At 39.2% G+C, this 17635-nt stretch overlaps 2 protein-coding genes across 2 annotated transcripts in view; both read left to right on the forward strand.

Annotated features, from left to right (window-relative positions):
• LOC134623951 (zinc finger protein 664-like) overlaps window positions 1-17635 on the forward strand; it is a 507757-nt gene that overhangs the window by 175739 nt on the left and 314383 nt on the right. The window lies entirely within an intron of this gene.
• LOC134623924 (basement membrane-specific heparan sulfate proteoglycan core protein-like) lies at window positions 4931-15885 on the forward strand. Its single transcript, XM_063468927.1, has 8 exons — window positions 4931-4943; window positions 7972-8086; window positions 9734-9882; window positions 12684-12923; window positions 13370-13636; window positions 14619-14867; window positions 14983-15117; window positions 15763-15885. The coding sequence occupies exons 1-8, from the start codon at window positions 4931-4933 to the stop codon at window positions 15864-15866; spliced, it is 1272 nt and encodes a 423-aa protein (XP_063324997.1). The 3' UTR covers window positions 15867-15885.

Genomic DNA, 17635 nt, shown 5'->3' on the forward strand with positions numbered 1-17635 from the left:
CTTTGGTTTCATTTTATGATAGTGAACTTATTTTTCTATGAAGGTTTGAACTTTGAGAGTGTTTAAAAGTGTGAAAATGTTCAGTGTGTATAAAGTGTATAAAACATGTAGTGAGGGGTTTTACAGCCTTAAAACATCTATGATAATTATAAAATATAAAGCTGGCTACTTCGCAGATTTCACCTATCGCAGATTATTTTTAGAATGTAACTCCCGCGATAAACGAGGGAACACTGTATGCCCAAAGAAAAGTCACCATAATACATGTGGTTTAAAAGAGCAAAGATGGCAAAATCACAGAGCTCAGGCATTCGAAACAAGACCTCACAAACCATTTACTTTGCAAACAGTTCGCACCACATTCAGCATGTTACCACAAAGACCAAGTACAGTCAAGAACAGAGGTGAGAATATTCATCACACATTTTGAAATATTTTTTCATATATTCTTTGGGATCTCATGTAATATTGGTACCAAACCATTATCACACAGCTACAGCTACTGGATTTCAGTGCAGATTATAAACCATCCCACACGCATACTTGTAGTCTGTAACCCAACCCTGCCACATGCAGATAAACGCTGTGTGTCTCCAGACTTGCAGTGTTGGTCTTAGTCAGCGCCTATTACAACAGTGAATATCCAGTACAAATACCTGGCTGTTCACCTCAATAACAAACTGCATTGGTCCACAAACACAAATGCACTCTACAAAAAGGGTCTAAGCCGTCTCCACCTGCATGAGCCTGTACGAGCACTGAGCAGCTCGTTCAGCAGTAGACTTTTACACCCACAGTGTAGGAAGGAGCGCTACCACAGGTCATTCTTACCAGCAGCTGTTAGATTAAAGAACACAGTTTAATTCTGTACATACAAATTTCAGTTGCTTAAGTATATAGGACTACTTTGTGTCTATATTCCTCTTGCTATAAGAGCTATGTAGCATCAAAATGTCTAATTTGTGATAATAAAGGTTTATTCTATCCTATCCTATTCTGAATTATTCTAATAAATATCATTTTCAAATATCTCACTCAGATTCACAACCATCCTGAGTTAATCTGAGTCGCATAACAAACACAATGAGACGCGTGTGTTTCCTGTTTCTGCTTGTCACCTCAAACAAAACATCTTCAGTCATAACCACAGTCAGTCAGACAGACACCAGTGGAAAGAAAACCCGCGAAGTGGAACTGTGGTCTTTTTAAACTTTTGCATAAAGGCACCAATATCAGCTTTTGTAGCATTCGCTTTACAACCATAATTAATACTTTATGATTGAAATGTGCAGCAAAAAGGTTGAGGTGATATTGCTGTTTCAGGCCATGCGTAAAACACAGGTGGTAATGCCCAGGTTGATCAATTAATCAACAAAGCACAAACAATGGACTTTCCAATTCTATAGGTGTTAATTCTTGACATAATGTGATAAAATACTTGTCACATTTTTGCAGCAGTGATGCAAACCTGTGGCTATTTTCAGGAAGCCAGATGCGTGACTGTGGGAGGAAGACATCTAAAGAGAAAAGTATCACTGAACAGTAATGACACGAGTAGCATTTTGTCCAGATGGCCACAAGAAAGAAAGTCATTCAAGACTTATAGGCACAAAGAAAGTTTGGATATATTTAAGTGTTTAATGTAAGTTGTTTGTGTTTTCTGCATTCATTTAACCTTAAGGGCTAATTGTTATTTGCTGCAGACCATGTGAAAGCATGTGCAATGGACATAGCTACCATGACATCATCACTGAGGTAGAGCAGAAACGTGCAAGTCCCCGTGAAGTCCATGTATGAAGCCTCGAGCTATATTTACATCACCATCTTGGTATTTTGAACCCACGTGAGGTTGGTTAGGGTGGATCTTACTATCAAAGTGAGAAAACTGCACACTCACTAGATAATACACTGTTATTAACCCTGTGCCCATTTCTGTTAATACTGTCCACAGTTCAAATAAAATTATTATTTTCAGTCCATTACTAATGATATGTGTCCGAGGATGTCCTGAAGAACATGTTTAGTCCAGAGGGGAAGCTTCAAAGTGTTCAGAGACAGTTCTGTGTATCCAATCATATATTGTATGACAAGACTCTGTTAATAAACAGCTGGTTTGTTCATTTAATTGTACAAAATGAAAATCAAAAAACAAAAAGACAAAAACCAAGAAGTCATGTTGTACTCCATCACATCATTTGCTGAATCCATGGCAACATTGTACTTGATAAGTTTATAGCTGTTTACACAACTGCAGGCTGAGTAAAACCCAAGAGCTTCATCAAAATTGACCAGGTCTGTTAGTACAATTAAGTGAAGCCTGGTAGACAGGCAGCTATAGCCATCTGTCTCCACATGTCCACCTATCCTGGATAATGTGACAGAGCCAGTGCGAGCTGACTGTGTGTTGAGAGAGAAGGAGGACCCAAATGCAGACACTGAAGGAGACAGAACTGAATTACAAACAAAAAGTGAGCCTTTTATTGTGGCGGAACATGAATATAAAAATAAAGCAAAAAGGTAAACAGGGGTAAAACTAAACTGGAAGAACTAAACTATGATAACTGACATGAACATGATTATGAGCAGGAGCATGATGGAAGCTACAAGACAAAACAAGACTTGAAATATGAACATGCCCCGAACAGAATCATGAGAAAATACTAGAACCTGACATGACTTGAAGGAAGGCAAAAAGACGACCTGATAACAATCTTCTGCTGCATTCTGGGGTGGGTTCAAGAGAGCCAGCTAAGCGATGTAATCTCCCACTTCATGGAATCACATGGCCAGAACAGCATGCCCAGGAGGCAACCTTATTAGGTGCCTGATGATCCTTGTGCCAACTTTAACAGTGAAATTGGTTCACTAGGGCCTCCACCATCAACTGCTGCCCAGCAGGGGCACTGTCAGGGTCTGACTCAAGTGGACTTCAGAAGAACTGCAGTTTTTGAAACTTACGATTTTCGATTACTTGTTGTTACACATGGTTTGAAAGTATGAGTAATATGTGACCCCCCCCCCCCCCCCCCCCCCCACCCACACACACACGGAACAAGTGTACAGTTTGTCCATGCAGTTGTCTTTTGCCTTTTTTATTGTGCCGTGTCAAAACAAGCGTTGACCTTTCAAAAATGCAGAGAGACGATGTGTGTTGTGTCTTATTTTCCTGTGTTCGCTCTGTTCACAAACACATTAACATAGTATAATAGCAAAAAGCTAATTTATGACACAAGATACTTTGATTGGAATGAAAAAATGTTAATGAATACCAGAGGTATGCAAGGTAAAGGTTAAAATGTCTTATGTTCTTTTTGGTTTGCTAAAGCCCCCCCCCCCAACAGTATGTGGTTTCTTTAACAGGATGTTGTCGCCACTTTTGCTACAAAACGGTCAGTGAAACTGCAGCGTGCAGACGCTATGAAGACAGTTTTGCTTCTGCTCTGTAAGTACTGAACAAAAAACCCAAAACTTTTTCATCACAAACAGCATACTATATATACTATACTGTAGCTTAAGAACCACAGAGATGTTTTTGGATTTTTGCTACATGTATTTTGATATATCTCTTTGTCTGCATGGCACACTGAGTTACATAATTGTGATACTTTGTTATGTTTTATCCGATGTTGCTTAGCACTTTTTTAATTTTTATTTTTACGTTTATTTAAGTGTTTGGTGTTTGTCTAATAGTATGTTTCGCACAAAGCACTGCAGCAATTTCCTAATGTTGTAAATCTGCTCAACATTTGGCAATAAACCCTTTTCTGATTCTGATAGTTAAATACAGAATGACTGAGCTTCAGCTGTAACTTCTGTGTCAAATATAAGTAACACAAATACATAAACTCAAATGTATAGGAGTTTTCAGAAACACTTACACACTGTGTGGTTTGACTTTCATTTCAGTGTTGAGCACCTGCCGGACGTCAGCCCACAGTCGTGGTAAGGTTCAAGCCCTGTGTGTGTGTGTGTATACTAGTGTGAATGTAATGCTAGTAAAAAAAATGTGAGCATTTTATTCACCTATACTTTATATATATATGAACACTAGGTTTATAGATGTGAACTCTTCATAGTAAAGTAATTATGGAGTGAATATGTTGAGAAGTTACTTGAAGCTTTTTTGTTTTTAAAAATCCCAAATCTGCTCTTCTGCTTCTTCCAACACTCTCTGCCTGTCTACTCACTAGGCCAAAGAAAAAGTCTCCTCCCAAGAAATAGAGAAACAGCTGCATGAGTAATTTCTTCTTCTAAACAAAATCAAATTGGAATGATGGGTTAGGAAAATGTCCCAAAATGTTTCACCGATCACCAAACAAAACGAAAAAAAGTCCCCTAACCGTAATGATGAAGTATCTTTTACCAAACTAAGCATTATTATTGTAGCCTTAGCTTAACCAGCCACACATTTGTCCCTTGGTAACCACGTTCATTTCAGTACACACGGCCAGGTTTTCATCTAATCCGGTCTTTAAGTATGACGTCATTAGCCGTGTCTGGGCCCAAATTCCGCTGCAGGTCCTGCAGCATTACTGAGAGTTGAAAAACTGTCTAAATTCTTTCATCTGTAATAAAATGATCAGTGTGGCTGCTCTACCAGGTGTAACAATTAAGTTTAATATCCAGGCATCCATGAAAGCAGAATTTTTTTAATTTAACAGAGTTAGCAGAGAGTTAGCTCGCTAGTTTCCATCTAAATATAATATAGCCTGTCCTGACTGAGAGATTTCTTAAACAAATTACAGCTCTGCTATGACTTCCGACATAAATGAAGACAGGAAACTAAACAGCAGTGACATTTGTATGGTTACTGAAGTTGGACTAGCTGGTATATAATGGTGGTAGCTACACAGCTATGTTAGCATGAGATTAGCACAGTGAAGCTGGAGGATGAACACTAACTTTTTTCCACTCAATAAAAGTTAACGTGATGGTTCCCAATGGTTAGAGACAAATGCATTGCATAGCAGGATGCTGTAAACGGACCAAACTTCAGTCAGGAGAACAACTGAGATAATCCATCCACAATAGAGGTTAGTCATTAATATACTGCTGCATGTGCTGGGCTGTAGTTACATCGTAAGGGTTTAAAAACTGAGCTTTAAAATGATTAGCGGTAATAAAAACCGAGAGAGGTCACCAACAGTGATCACTGACTGTTTTTTTTTTTTTTTTAAGATTAAATAGAACAAGATATAAAGCATTAAAACATGTTAAAAACACAAAAGCCTTATTAAACGCAGGGTAGTTTGGGCCCGGTAGCAGGATTCATCACATCATCACTTAAAGACCAGATAGATCTTTGGCGCAAAAATGCTATTTCATGCCTGTCAAACTCCAGAAATTTTTATAGATTCAACTAAAGAAATTGGAGCAAATTACAGCTTTTTGCAGCAGGTAACAAAGTGTCTACAGATACATTTTCAAGTTCTTTGTCAAGTTGCCCACCAGTGATCTGTAAGACAACATTTCAGGCAGCTGATAAATGTCCGATCAGAGCACAAGAACAAATAACTGCTTTCTTTACTGTTTATTACTGCTGTGGGGCAACATAACAAATGAGTTCTGTTAATTACATTTCTTCAGTGAGCGTATGAAGTGAAGCACACCATCATCAGATCTCTCAGACTCATTATGATAACGACAGCAATTGCAAAGCTCAGTTGTAACACTGTTTCACTAACTTGGTAACTCTCTGGGTTTTTGATTAATTCAGTGAGTGCATTTATTCACTTTGGTTAACATCTGGTCTCAAATAATAACCCCTCAGAAACAGCACTGAGCTGAAAAATGTCCGCATCAGAATTTGAGCAATTTCAGCCAATGATGTTCGGAAAGCCTAAAAGAACCACATGCTTATTTTATTTAGGCCATTGCATGGGAAGGAAACAGGAAGTCAGTCGACTTAGGTTGCACGGCTCTCATTGGTGCAGGTTCAACAGAGAAAGACGCGTTTTCTTTAGGCCAAAGTTTGCATGAGTTTACATAACACCAGAGTTTTTAGTGGAGGAAGCTCTCTCAGCACGGGGTCGACTGTTCAACTACTGTTCATACGTAGGATGGTAAGACAAAAGTTATCCACTTATAACCCCCCCCCCCCCCCCCCCAAAACAAACAAAAACAATCACTCTCACTGAACTCACTTCTGAGTATTTATTTTGTAGAGATGTCCCAATGTACATGACCTGTTATCAGCACAGTGGTGTTGTAGAAATAAAACTAACAGCACATATCATCCTTTTCCACAGTAGAAGTGACATCTCTTCTTACACAGAATGTGAGGCTAAGAACATTTTTTTGTTTGCTGTTGTTACTGCCATTGCTAGCTACTTTTCTTTTGCATCACTTTTGCATCTGTGATGCAGTTTTGAACCACCCTTCATTTCTTTATACTTTGCTAGGAAAATAGAAATACTGTATATAAGAGGAAAGAATTTGTCAAATTCTAAAATGCTTAAAATAAAACCTTTATTATTCTCAGAGCTGCATTAGATAGTCTTCAGGAACAGTTCTCCAGGCTTCTTGAAGGATCAAAAATCTTATTTGGATGTTGATGACTATGATTCATGGTGTTCGTGATGGCGTGTTTTTCTATCAGGTGTACTTTTACTGCAATGGCAGTGTTTGAGATCATTTTCATGCAGAAAAATCAATCTGTTGTCAATCAGATGCTTTTCAGATGATATTTCATGCTCGATCTGATTTCCTCGTGTTGGTGTTGTTCCCAGATCATCATGAAAATGTTGTTCCAGGATCAACATTGCAAGTGACCAATCAGAATGTTGTGACGTCATACTTTTGCGACTTCGGGAAAAACCGCCGTAAAAAAAACCCCCTGTACTTAAGCTGCGAGAAACCGCCTCTGTCCGCCGATCAACGGACCCTGACCCTAATCCTAACCCTAACCTTTTAATAAACGGTAAGCAGAATTGATATTATCCTTGCAACATTGGAATTTCATAAATGCAAGAATGGCTTGGCGCGCAAAAGAATAACATCACAACATTCTGATTGGTCACTTGCAATGTTGATCCTGGAACAACATTTTCATGATGATCTGGGAACAACACCAACACGAGGATATCAGATCATCCGTATTTTCATGATAGATGAAAAATCTGATGCTACATTCCTCTTTATAATGACAAGAACTTCAACACCACCAACTGAAGCCCCATAGCACAAAAGATGGCTGTACTCACTATTGCACCTCTCTCCTGACCTCCATACATATTGATGACGATTTAAACCAAAGTTTTATCATTTCACATGATCTGTTATGGCTGAAAGTTGCCACTTTCAGTGCAGTTCTTTTGTAATACATACCTATGCCTTTTCTCCCTCTTTCCCTTCTTTAAGAATGGCTTCTACTTCAGCTTTTTTAAGGGCACATGACTAGGTTTCTAGCTAATAGGTATTTGGTGCAAAAATACTATTTCATGCCTGTCCAATTTTTATAGACTCAACTAAAGAAATTGGAGCAAATTATAGCTTTTAGCAGCAGGTAACAAAGTGTCTACAGATACATTTTTAATTCTTTGTCAAGTTGTATATTATGTGGTGATACAATACTGGGTCATGTCCTGAGTTATGTGTTGGAAGGATTCATTACTTAGTGTTTACAACCAAACCAAACAAAAAACCCCAAAACAAACATTTATCTGAAAATGGTTCGGCACAAGTACTGAACTTAAAATGAGTGCCAAAGGAGCCAATATCCAAATAAAGTCGTTGATACACTTTCAGAAAGTCTTGAGAACTGCTGATCAAGACCTCTTTAAAAAATTAAAAGAAAGTCTTTCTCCTTCGAAGCAAAATACTAAGAAGTGAAATGTGGGCCATGACTAAATCAATCAATTCATCTGTCTGTCTTGTGTCATGTGTCTTTGTGTCTAGACACCCCAGAAGGCATCCACTCAAAAAATTACTGATACTAAAAGGAAAAACCCTACTGTATTTCTGTCTCCTCAGCTTCTTTGAAGGTCATTCCCAACTGGTCTCAGTTTTTTGAGTACGAGAAAATTACTCTCAGCTGTGACGAGATCACCTCTGGTGAATGGACGGTGTGGAGATACACTACAGAAGGGTCAGTTTACCTCTGAAATACCAAAATGCACACAGAACAAATCTGACAGGTTAAAGGAAGACCATTTTAATGTTTCACTCAACTAACAACAAATCCAATATACATTTAATTTCCAGACACTATTAATCGCCCTTTAGGTGTGTTTCCTTATTTCAGATAATGTTAGTTTGGGTTGTGATTATCTGTTTATATATATTAAGAATCCATAAATCCATCCATCCATATAATAAGAAATATAGTTATATATGGTTATATCACTATTCTTATTGTTGTATTCAAAGTTGAATTATCCTTAGGTGATGTTGCTTCTATTTGTATATTGAGCTACTTATTGTTGCTTAAAAAGTTGAAGCTATGAGGACAATCAAACTTTTGATTTTGACATTTTTAGAAACCTAGTCCTTGAGCAGGGAGTCTGTGTAGCACTTATAACTGCAGAAAAAGCAAAACTGTGACACTTCCTGCTGATTTTGAACTTTGGGCCTACTACAGACCAAATTGCGTATTCACTATCAGTTACAACACTGATCTAGTTTGGTAAAAAGAGAGCCATCTTCATGACAAAAAAAGAACAAAAACACAGCATCTGACTTAAGACTTAATCTTTTTTACCACTTCACCCTGTTTGGAGAAGTATAGTGAGAAAAGCATTAGTAGAGATTTAACTCATCTGTCTGGTTCCTCTACATACGATGGTAGCCAAAGCCTCTCTTTCATGGCTTTAATCTTCTTTGGAGTTAGATTACCTAATGTTAACTCATGTTAACCCTTCTTTGCCTTAAATAGTTTTCTGAAATTTGGGGGATATTGGATACAAATGATTTAAATTAAATTTTGGCAAAGGAACAGACTCTGGTATATATTTTTTTTGCCCAAGTACATTTGATATGCAAACTGGAACAGCCAGCCAGGGATCGAACCACCAACCTTCAGCCACCCTGGAAAGCTCCACCTTTTTAATACTTGAGTTTTAAAGATCAACCTAGTCTTAAATTGAAAACTTTAAGTTCAAGTATGTTTTATTATTGTGCCAATAGTAACAGTAATATTATTATTATTATTTTTATCCCAAGGAAGTTAAGTATTTGTAAGTTTGGTTGTAGGGCACACTGCTTTCTGCAATACAAATGTAACCATGAAAGTTGGTACTGTGTTATTCTGGGCTATCAGTCAATGCTGTCAACCTTCACGTATGGCTTATTTACCCTTTTGTTTCAGTATCTTTATTATTCAATGAGTAGGGTTACTGTTTCGCAGCAGTCATATCACTTTTAGTTACAACTTATTTGAACAGTGAAAGCGAAGAAATAGCAGAAGAAAAAAAACTAATCAGCAAGAAAAATGAAGAACAAATTCCAAAGGTCTCGTGACAAACTACTGAAAAACTGATATTTAGTAAGTTGGAATAAGAGCATCAGAACCACTTTGTGAGTGATAAAGACACCCAGGAGATATCTGGAAAATGCAGTTATATAATCTCCTCGTTTGAGAATGTTTGCATAATTTAGAAACTGCTCAGTGTAACATGGAGAGTTAAATCCAGTCCAATACAGAAATAAATTGTTACTTAATTTGTTAATCATTTTAGGAATTGAAATAAATACATTTCACGTGTGTAACTGATTAATATGTATAATGTGTCCTCAGATTGAAACTGTCTGACTGCACCTCAGGTTGGGGTACCGAGTCTTTCTCTACCTGTGAAATGAAGACAGTCAAGCGTTCTAATTCAGGTGTTTACTGGTGCCAGTCCACACACGGTCACAGCAGTAATGCCATCAACATCGCTGTCAGTGGTAAGCTTCATCAAACTGCATCTCAGCATGACTGTAGGCGAAGCTACATAAATACTCCTGTTTTAGGACAATACACCTACTCAAACCAGACTTGTTATGAAATTCAATATGACTCATATATGCGTGATTTAAATTTCCTCTCTTCATTGAACTTTCGCAACATGTACAAATAAATCAATACAACTGTGTTTTATAAAATGTGACTGTTTAATTTACCATTAGACAGTTAAGGCTCACAAAACATATTCCCATCTAAGTGGGATCAAAACAGGGAGACACTATACACGCTAAAAATAATAATACAATAAATAAAAAGCATATGTAACAGTGGAGAGTGTTATACATAAGCTTATAAAGTACAGTTAGGCTATATAAAACAGTCTGGCTATACTTCTTGTTGCTCTCCAGTTTTATTTAGGAAAGGCTGAGCAACACAAGCGTCTTCCTTTTTCTGTTTCCCTAACAAAACATGAACATAGAAACACCACAAAGAAGAAAGAAAAAAATAACTAATAACATACAGTGCATGGGTTGTCCCTACTACTTTTGTTTCTTTGCACTGAACCAGTTGCTCAAACAGCCAAGCATTTTGACATTTTCAGATGACAGGGCAGCTCGCTTCTTCTGAACAACATGGCCAGAAAGTGAAAATAACCTCTCACATTGTATGGATGTGGCAGTACTTGCGTGCAAGGTAGGCCATCTCAGTGTGTGCCCCTTCATGCTTGAGCCACCATTTCTGGGGACAGTGCTCAATGTCAATAGTTGGCTCTGGCCTAGATCACTCCACACACTTCTCAATGCAGTCCTCCTCTTCATCAGATGAAGACTCTGAGACAAACGTGAGAGCTGATCTTTTCTTAGATGGCTCATATGTTACTGGTTGTTCGGGCTGTGCAGGCCTCTCCCTCTCCTTCAGCAATGCACTGATCAAGCGCCACACCTCAGCCCTCTCAGGTCTGCTCAGACACTTAAGATCCTTAAACCTAGGATCCAGTGCTGTTGCAACCCTGAGCCACATGATGTTAGTTTTTTTCCTTGTGCTTCTCTTTTTTTGCTTTGAAGGTCTCCTTGAACTTAACCATGTAAGCTGGGTCATCCTCAGAGACCTCCATCACTCGCGACAGGTGACGCAAAGCTGGCAGCACCACTGAGAAGGAAACAAACTTCTCCCCTCCCAAAAGTTCAGATATATACCTGCAGTTTTAGAGAAATACACTTTTTAAAGAATTTGTTTTATTCACTCGTATAAGGTTAAAATGGCCTTTGACCTTTCTGCATTTTGCCAATGCAAGGTTAAATTGACTGTTCTGTGTGATGGCTCGATGAAGGCTGTGTGCGACTGAAGGCATGTGCTCAAACGGCAGCTGCCTGGCCGCTGCAACCATGTTGCGTGCACTGTCAGTGGTCAGCGTGCTGACTTTATGTTCAATTCCCCACAGTCTAGCTACTTGCATAAAGTGCTTGGCGCACGTGTCAGCAAAGTGCCTCTCCTCCATCTTCATAACAGTCAAAGCAGGCGAGTGAAGTTCCCACTGTGGTGAAACATAATGTGCTGTTATTCCAGGGTAGCTATGATTACTTAGAGAAGTCCATTAGTCTCCAGTGAGCTCAACCGTGTTGGTCTGCCCCAAAGCCTCCTCGACTTTGGCTTTCTCATCTTCATACAAGTTGTGTATCTTGGTTGCAGTGGTGGCTCTCGAAGGCAATTCATACATGCAGTCGTTGGACGCTATGCAAATTATTTCAAGTAGCCCCTCATCCTCCACAATGTTAATTGGCCTCCAAGCTGTAGCCACCCATTTTGCTATGGCTGTTGAAAATTTGTTGTTTGTAGAATTGTTCAGACGTCTCCTTTGAAAGCTATCCAGCGTGGTCTGCCTTTGGCGAGTGGGAGGAGGACTCTCTGTGTTAGCTATGTGCTTGGTTAGCAAGTGGTATTTGAGACAGGATGTACTACGGTGATAACTCAGTTCACATCGACAGTAAATTCAAATTCAATTTACTTTGGTTTTGTCAATAAAACCATTTGGCATTGCATGGCAAAATTGAACTTGCTGTTCAAAAGACCTTTTCCTTTATCTATTTCTGCTCACATCTACAACTGCTGCGTCGCTTCCTGATTTCTGAAAAAAGGGGGCGGGCCAAAGATCACAGGCCGTTAATTCTGTGTCAAAAAAAAAAATAAAGGTGTTTAAATGTTTTTGCATTTATGCATTATTATCCCGTCAACATTGACATTTGTGTGTTCCCCTCTTGCCCCTGCGGGCGATCTATCTTTCAAGCTGGATTGTCTCAGGGGCATCATAGGAATATATAAATATATTATATATTCAAAGCAAAAGCCCAGGAGGAGGAGTGGCAGCAATCTTTCACTCCAGCTAATTAATGAATTAAGACCCAAATTTTTAATTCATTTTTTTGAAAGCCAGACTTTGTTTTTAAACAACCACAGGTATGTTGAGCCATGTAAACCACTGTCTGTCTGAGGCCTTATGATCGCTTGCTGGTGGAGTCACCATCTCCAGTTATGAAGCCATCTGTCAAATGGCTCTCTATGGGACCCAGGTAAAGATCTTCAAGGGTCAATTTTTGACTTCTCTGACTGTTTTGTTTCCCTTAATGCGCCTCATAATCCGGTGCGCCTTATGGTTCAAAAAATAATAACCTCTTTTCTTGGAGACGTTCAGAGACAGTTAATTTTCTTACCACTATTGTCCTACGTCAGTCACTGCTTCCCTATAGGCTGTCTCACAACCTGAAGTCAAGCAACAACATTTTTCACCTTTCTGTCGTTTTAGAGAACCCAGTGATCCTGCAGATTCCTGCTGCCCCTGTGGTGGAGGGAGATAACATCACTCTGCTCTGTAGAACCAAGAATCCCTCCAACAAATCAGCTGATTTCTTTAAAAATGGTATCTTCATCAAAAATGAAAACACACGCCGCATGACCATCTACCAAGCATCTAAGGCTGATCAAGGTTCCTACAAATGCAGAATTGGTGGTCGTGATTCACCATCCAGCTGGCTGCTGATACAAGGTAAAGAACCAAGACATCAAGTCAACCGTAGATCTAAAACGTTTAGAGGTATCTAACAGATGGAAAAAACAACAACACAATTGGTGGTTTGTACAAGCTTTTATTATAATCTCTAGCTACCAGCAACCTCCTTAAATTTTAAAATCAAGCAACTGAATAAGTGCAGATGAAGCCTCAGTTACTCAGGATTGGAGAACATCTGATAACCATCAGTCACTAAGGAAAAATATGCTGGGTGAAGTCACTCACTCAAAAAACCTGTGATCACTTTGGCTGCTGGAGTATTATTTGTGATCTTTTCATTTCAGATTAGTTTAGTTTTTGTCCAAGAAAAAAAGTGAAAAGCAATCAAAGGATCATCTTAAGGTTGTGCAGTTTTTTACTATCTTGAATGCAGCTGAACAAATTTATAAACACACTGATGTAAAGTCTGTTTCTGTCCCCAGATGATGCTGACCCCCCAACTCTCACACCGTCTCCCAACACAGCTCAGCTGTTTGAGTATAAGAACCTGAACCTGAACTGTGGTGTTCAAGGATGGACAGTAAAGAGGTTCACAACATTTGCTCAAGACCTGTCCAGTTGTCAAGCATGGGGGCAAGTCGTTTCCCATGGCTGCGTCCTCCATACGACCAAGCAGCCTGACAGCGCCGTTTATTGGTGCGAGTCTCCTACACAGCAGCGGAGCAACTCAGTCAACATCACTGTTCATGGTATGTTCAGTAAAAAAAACCCTTTAGAAACAGAAACCCTTCAAATTTTCTAAGAATGAGGGACGACTAAAAGTAAGCATAATTGTCCAAACACTTGTATGAAAGTTGTTATAAAAGAACCAAGAGACAGATGCGGATACAATTGAAGGGTGTATGTGTGTGAGAGGGGGCATGAAACCTTGAGAAACTAACCTTTTTCTGAACCAGCTGAAGGGAGGTTGGAAATCATCGTGAATGTCATGTAACCATTGTGTGGCAGACAGGAAGTGCAGTACTCGCAGCTTTTATTAGCTGTTTTCTACTGATGAAGAAAAACCACTGACTGTCAGGATTGTAGGACCCAAACGCAGGACTCTGTACGATGAATACAGCGCTTTTATTTACAGTGCAGCAAATAATCATGACCCGATAAATCCCCATGCGTGATCCTGATGAGTGTGCGTCCCCGATTCCCATGCTGTGTCTTCTCCCAGTGTCCGTGGTCCTAGTTTCCACTCCCTGTGTGTCTATGTGCAATGTGCTTGCTTCGTCCTCTCATTTATGCAAATCTCCTGGAAAATCACAGAGGAAGCCATGAGTAACTTCTACACTCGCAGCAACCTCAAACTCAAAATTTCAAAATTTCACAAAGATCCAGCGTCGACCGGAGCTCTGTTAAGAAGCTCCCGAGATGAGGTGAATCAGCTGCAGGTGTGTGATCCAGGTAGTGGAAAGGCTGGGGTGGGGAAAGGCTAGGTTTTCCAGGAAAACCAGGACACACACACACACACACACACACACACACACACACACACACACACACACACAGGTAATGAGGGAAAGGGAAGCAGGTGGGATGATGGCTGACACGTGCACAGTCTGACCTTAGACCCTACTTCTGTTGGGATTTACACTCCTAAGGAAAGTTTGCAACTCTCTTGAATGTTGTTTACTTGTGAGTTATCTTCCTTACTGAAGAATGATGGACTTTATCCCTGAGCAGGTCGAGATACTCCAGTAATCCTGCAGAGTCCCGTCCTCCCCATGATGAAGGGAGATAATGTTACTCTGCTCTGTGAAACAAAGAACACTCAGTCCATCCTTCCAGCAACTTTCTACAAAGATAACTCTATTGTCGGTACTGAGCCTAGAGGTCACATGATCATCTATAATGTCACCAAGTCTCATGAAGGCATCTACAAGTGTAACATGAGTGTGGGAGAGTCTCCATCCAGCATGCTGTTCATTATAGGTAAAACAGGATGACTGAAAGCTTTGAAAGTCCAAAGAATCAAGTGACTGTCGTCTTTTTTTATTGATTTTGTTTATTTACTATACTTCAACCAGCTGTGCTTGTTTGTTTCTAGATCCTGATGCCCCCGCCTCACATTCAGATTCAGACAAAAACCTGTCTTCTCTGGGAATGCTGCGCCACATCTTGGTGTACTTTCCATATGTAATCTCTACATTCCTCATGGTCTCTATATATCGCGGGTCTACAGGTAACATTATTATGTTCAAATATCACCCATCCATCCAGTTAGTTAAATCCCGTGTTTATCCCTTCCTGTTTCCATTATCATCTATGTTTCATCCTTTCTCCGTCTGCTGCCCAGCTGTGCTCCCAGGTGTGTCCACTCGTTCCTAATCTCCTCCGGTGTATTTATTGTCTGTGTCTGCTGCTGTTCTTTGTCGCGTCCTCCCTCATAATGTGTGTGTAGTCTCTGTCTAGTTTGTTTTATTTGCCATTACAAATAAAGGCTATGATTTATAGTCATCCTCTGTCTCCAGAAGTAGTGCATTCTGGATCCACTGGCTAGCAAACTGTGGTTTGTGACCAAGGTTGGATCCTTCTGCCTGATTTCTGGTGGTCTAGAAGTAGACAGTCTCCATAGGGATGAGGTTTTGGGGGGATGACAGGAATAGAGAAACTACAGAGAGGCAGATAACACTGCAAGGAAAACAAGAAATGTGCATACATCAAGGGCCATTAGGTTCAAAATGAGAATTGAATCCAAAAGAATAATTACTTTTGATATGTTCTCTTTGTTAAACATTCAGTGAAATGTGGGCTTAAATGTTTTACAAGTCAGTTTTTGATCATTTGCGTTGTTTCACACAATTAATACCCACTATACGCTTAACAGGAAGAAACTCACATCGAAGAACAATGTCTCCACCCACTGAGGAAGATGAACACCATCCATATGATGATGCTATGGCTGAAGTCACCACTGAGCATAGTTTCTAATAAAATCTTTGTCATGTTGTTTCCTAAACATTTTGCACTTTTCAGAATGAAATACTTGTTTCATGTAAATGTTTTTCTGGTTTACATTTTGTTTTCCATGTTTTGTTTTTTTTATAAATAAAGATTAAAAGCTATTTTTTACAGCTGACTGGTATTCCTTAAAAGCATTTTCCCGACAGCAGGAATTATCAGTGTTAGAGATAAGCTTTTATTTTTATTTGTTTGATTAGAAAACATTTAAATGTCACCTTAGCTCTCTGTTGTGTTAGACTGGGGATGAAGGAGCAGAACTACTCTTGGTGATGTGCTGCCACCTGCTGTCTGCTTTCTGTCAGTGCTCAGGCTGTCCAGCCTTGAGACTGTGGAGCTACAGCAGGGAACTGAAGCCATGTGATTACAGCCCAGAAAATGTACTAAACCAGTTTTATTCAACTTAACACCTGAAAGAAACCTTAAAGCAACAGCTAAAAGAAAACCAAATATTTCTGCACCCTTTTTCTGATGCTGACAAATGTTAAGTGCTGTTTAAATAATTCAGAGTTAGAATTTTAAATCTAAAACAGCCAAACATTGCTGCCTACAGCACACCCCGTGACAGGTCCTCAGTCTGTCACAGAGCAAACACAGAACTATTAATGTTTATTTACAAAATCAATTTAAAATCAACTTGATCCCACGCAAATCTTTGGACTTGGACAGGAAGCCGGTGTGCCCAGATATTATATTATATTATATTATATTATATTATATTATATTATATTATATTATATTATATTATATTATATTATATTAGTATCAGTATTATATCATCTTATTATTATGTCATCATGAATTGAAAAAAAACTGTCCCCAAATCTTTTCTTACTCAAATCAGTGCAGTTTTTATCAGTGTGATGCCTTCATACGTGCTTCAGGTTCCTGCAAAATCCAATACTGTCAGTCCTCTACATTCCTCTCCTTAACAGCATACCCACCTAATATCTTCTCATCATCTCTGTTCACCTACATGTCTATTATGGTCTGGAACATTAACATTCATCAGTATTTACAAGACTATTCACATACTCTTTCTTAAAGATTGCCCCTACTCCATTTTATGTTGGATGTCCATCCTAACATGACCCTTCCCAGGGACCAGCACTAGTAGTACACTGACTAGTGGCTGCCCTGTGGTTGCATTTGGTGTTCTTGCAGTGCCTTTCTACCAAGAATACCAAATTCAAGACATGGAGGGAATGAATGAGAATGGGAGACCAACCCACTTACAGCCATGTGAAGAAGCAACCTGCAAATGTACTACCTACATAAAACAAAGTCAGGAGTTCAAAGTGTACAGGGTGATACTGTAACCTGATTGGCTACATTAAGAACATAAACTCATGCTATCTGTTTGGGAGTATGTTCGTGTTGACTTGAGCCTCATATTGATCTCCAATCTCAGTAAAAACATGTGTTGTTTATGAAGGTCTGGGCTGTAAGGCACTGGTTTCACTGGTCTCAACTCTGCCTCTGCTGTGCCAGCAACACCCTGTAGGAGGTGCTGTAGTAGAAGAACTCCAGGAAAATTAAGAACAACTGAAAGATGATGATGCAGCTGGTGTTGGTGGTTTTGATAAACAGAGAAACAAGTGCACTTAAAATTAAAGATAACGTCAAAGTGCGATAAAAAAAGCAATATTTTAAAACAAAAACAAGCCAAAAGGAATGAGGTCCAGCACAGACAGGTCAAAAATCTTCTGGTGCTTTTGGCAGATTTCAGCCTGTAAATT

Source organism: Pelmatolapia mariae, linkage group LG3_W (genome assembly GCF_036321145.2).
Source record: "Pelmatolapia mariae isolate MD_Pm_ZW linkage group LG3_W, Pm_UMD_F_2, whole genome shotgun sequence".
In the NCBI taxonomy this organism is placed as follows: Eukaryota; Metazoa; Chordata; class Actinopteri; order Cichliformes; family Cichlidae; genus Pelmatolapia; species Pelmatolapia mariae.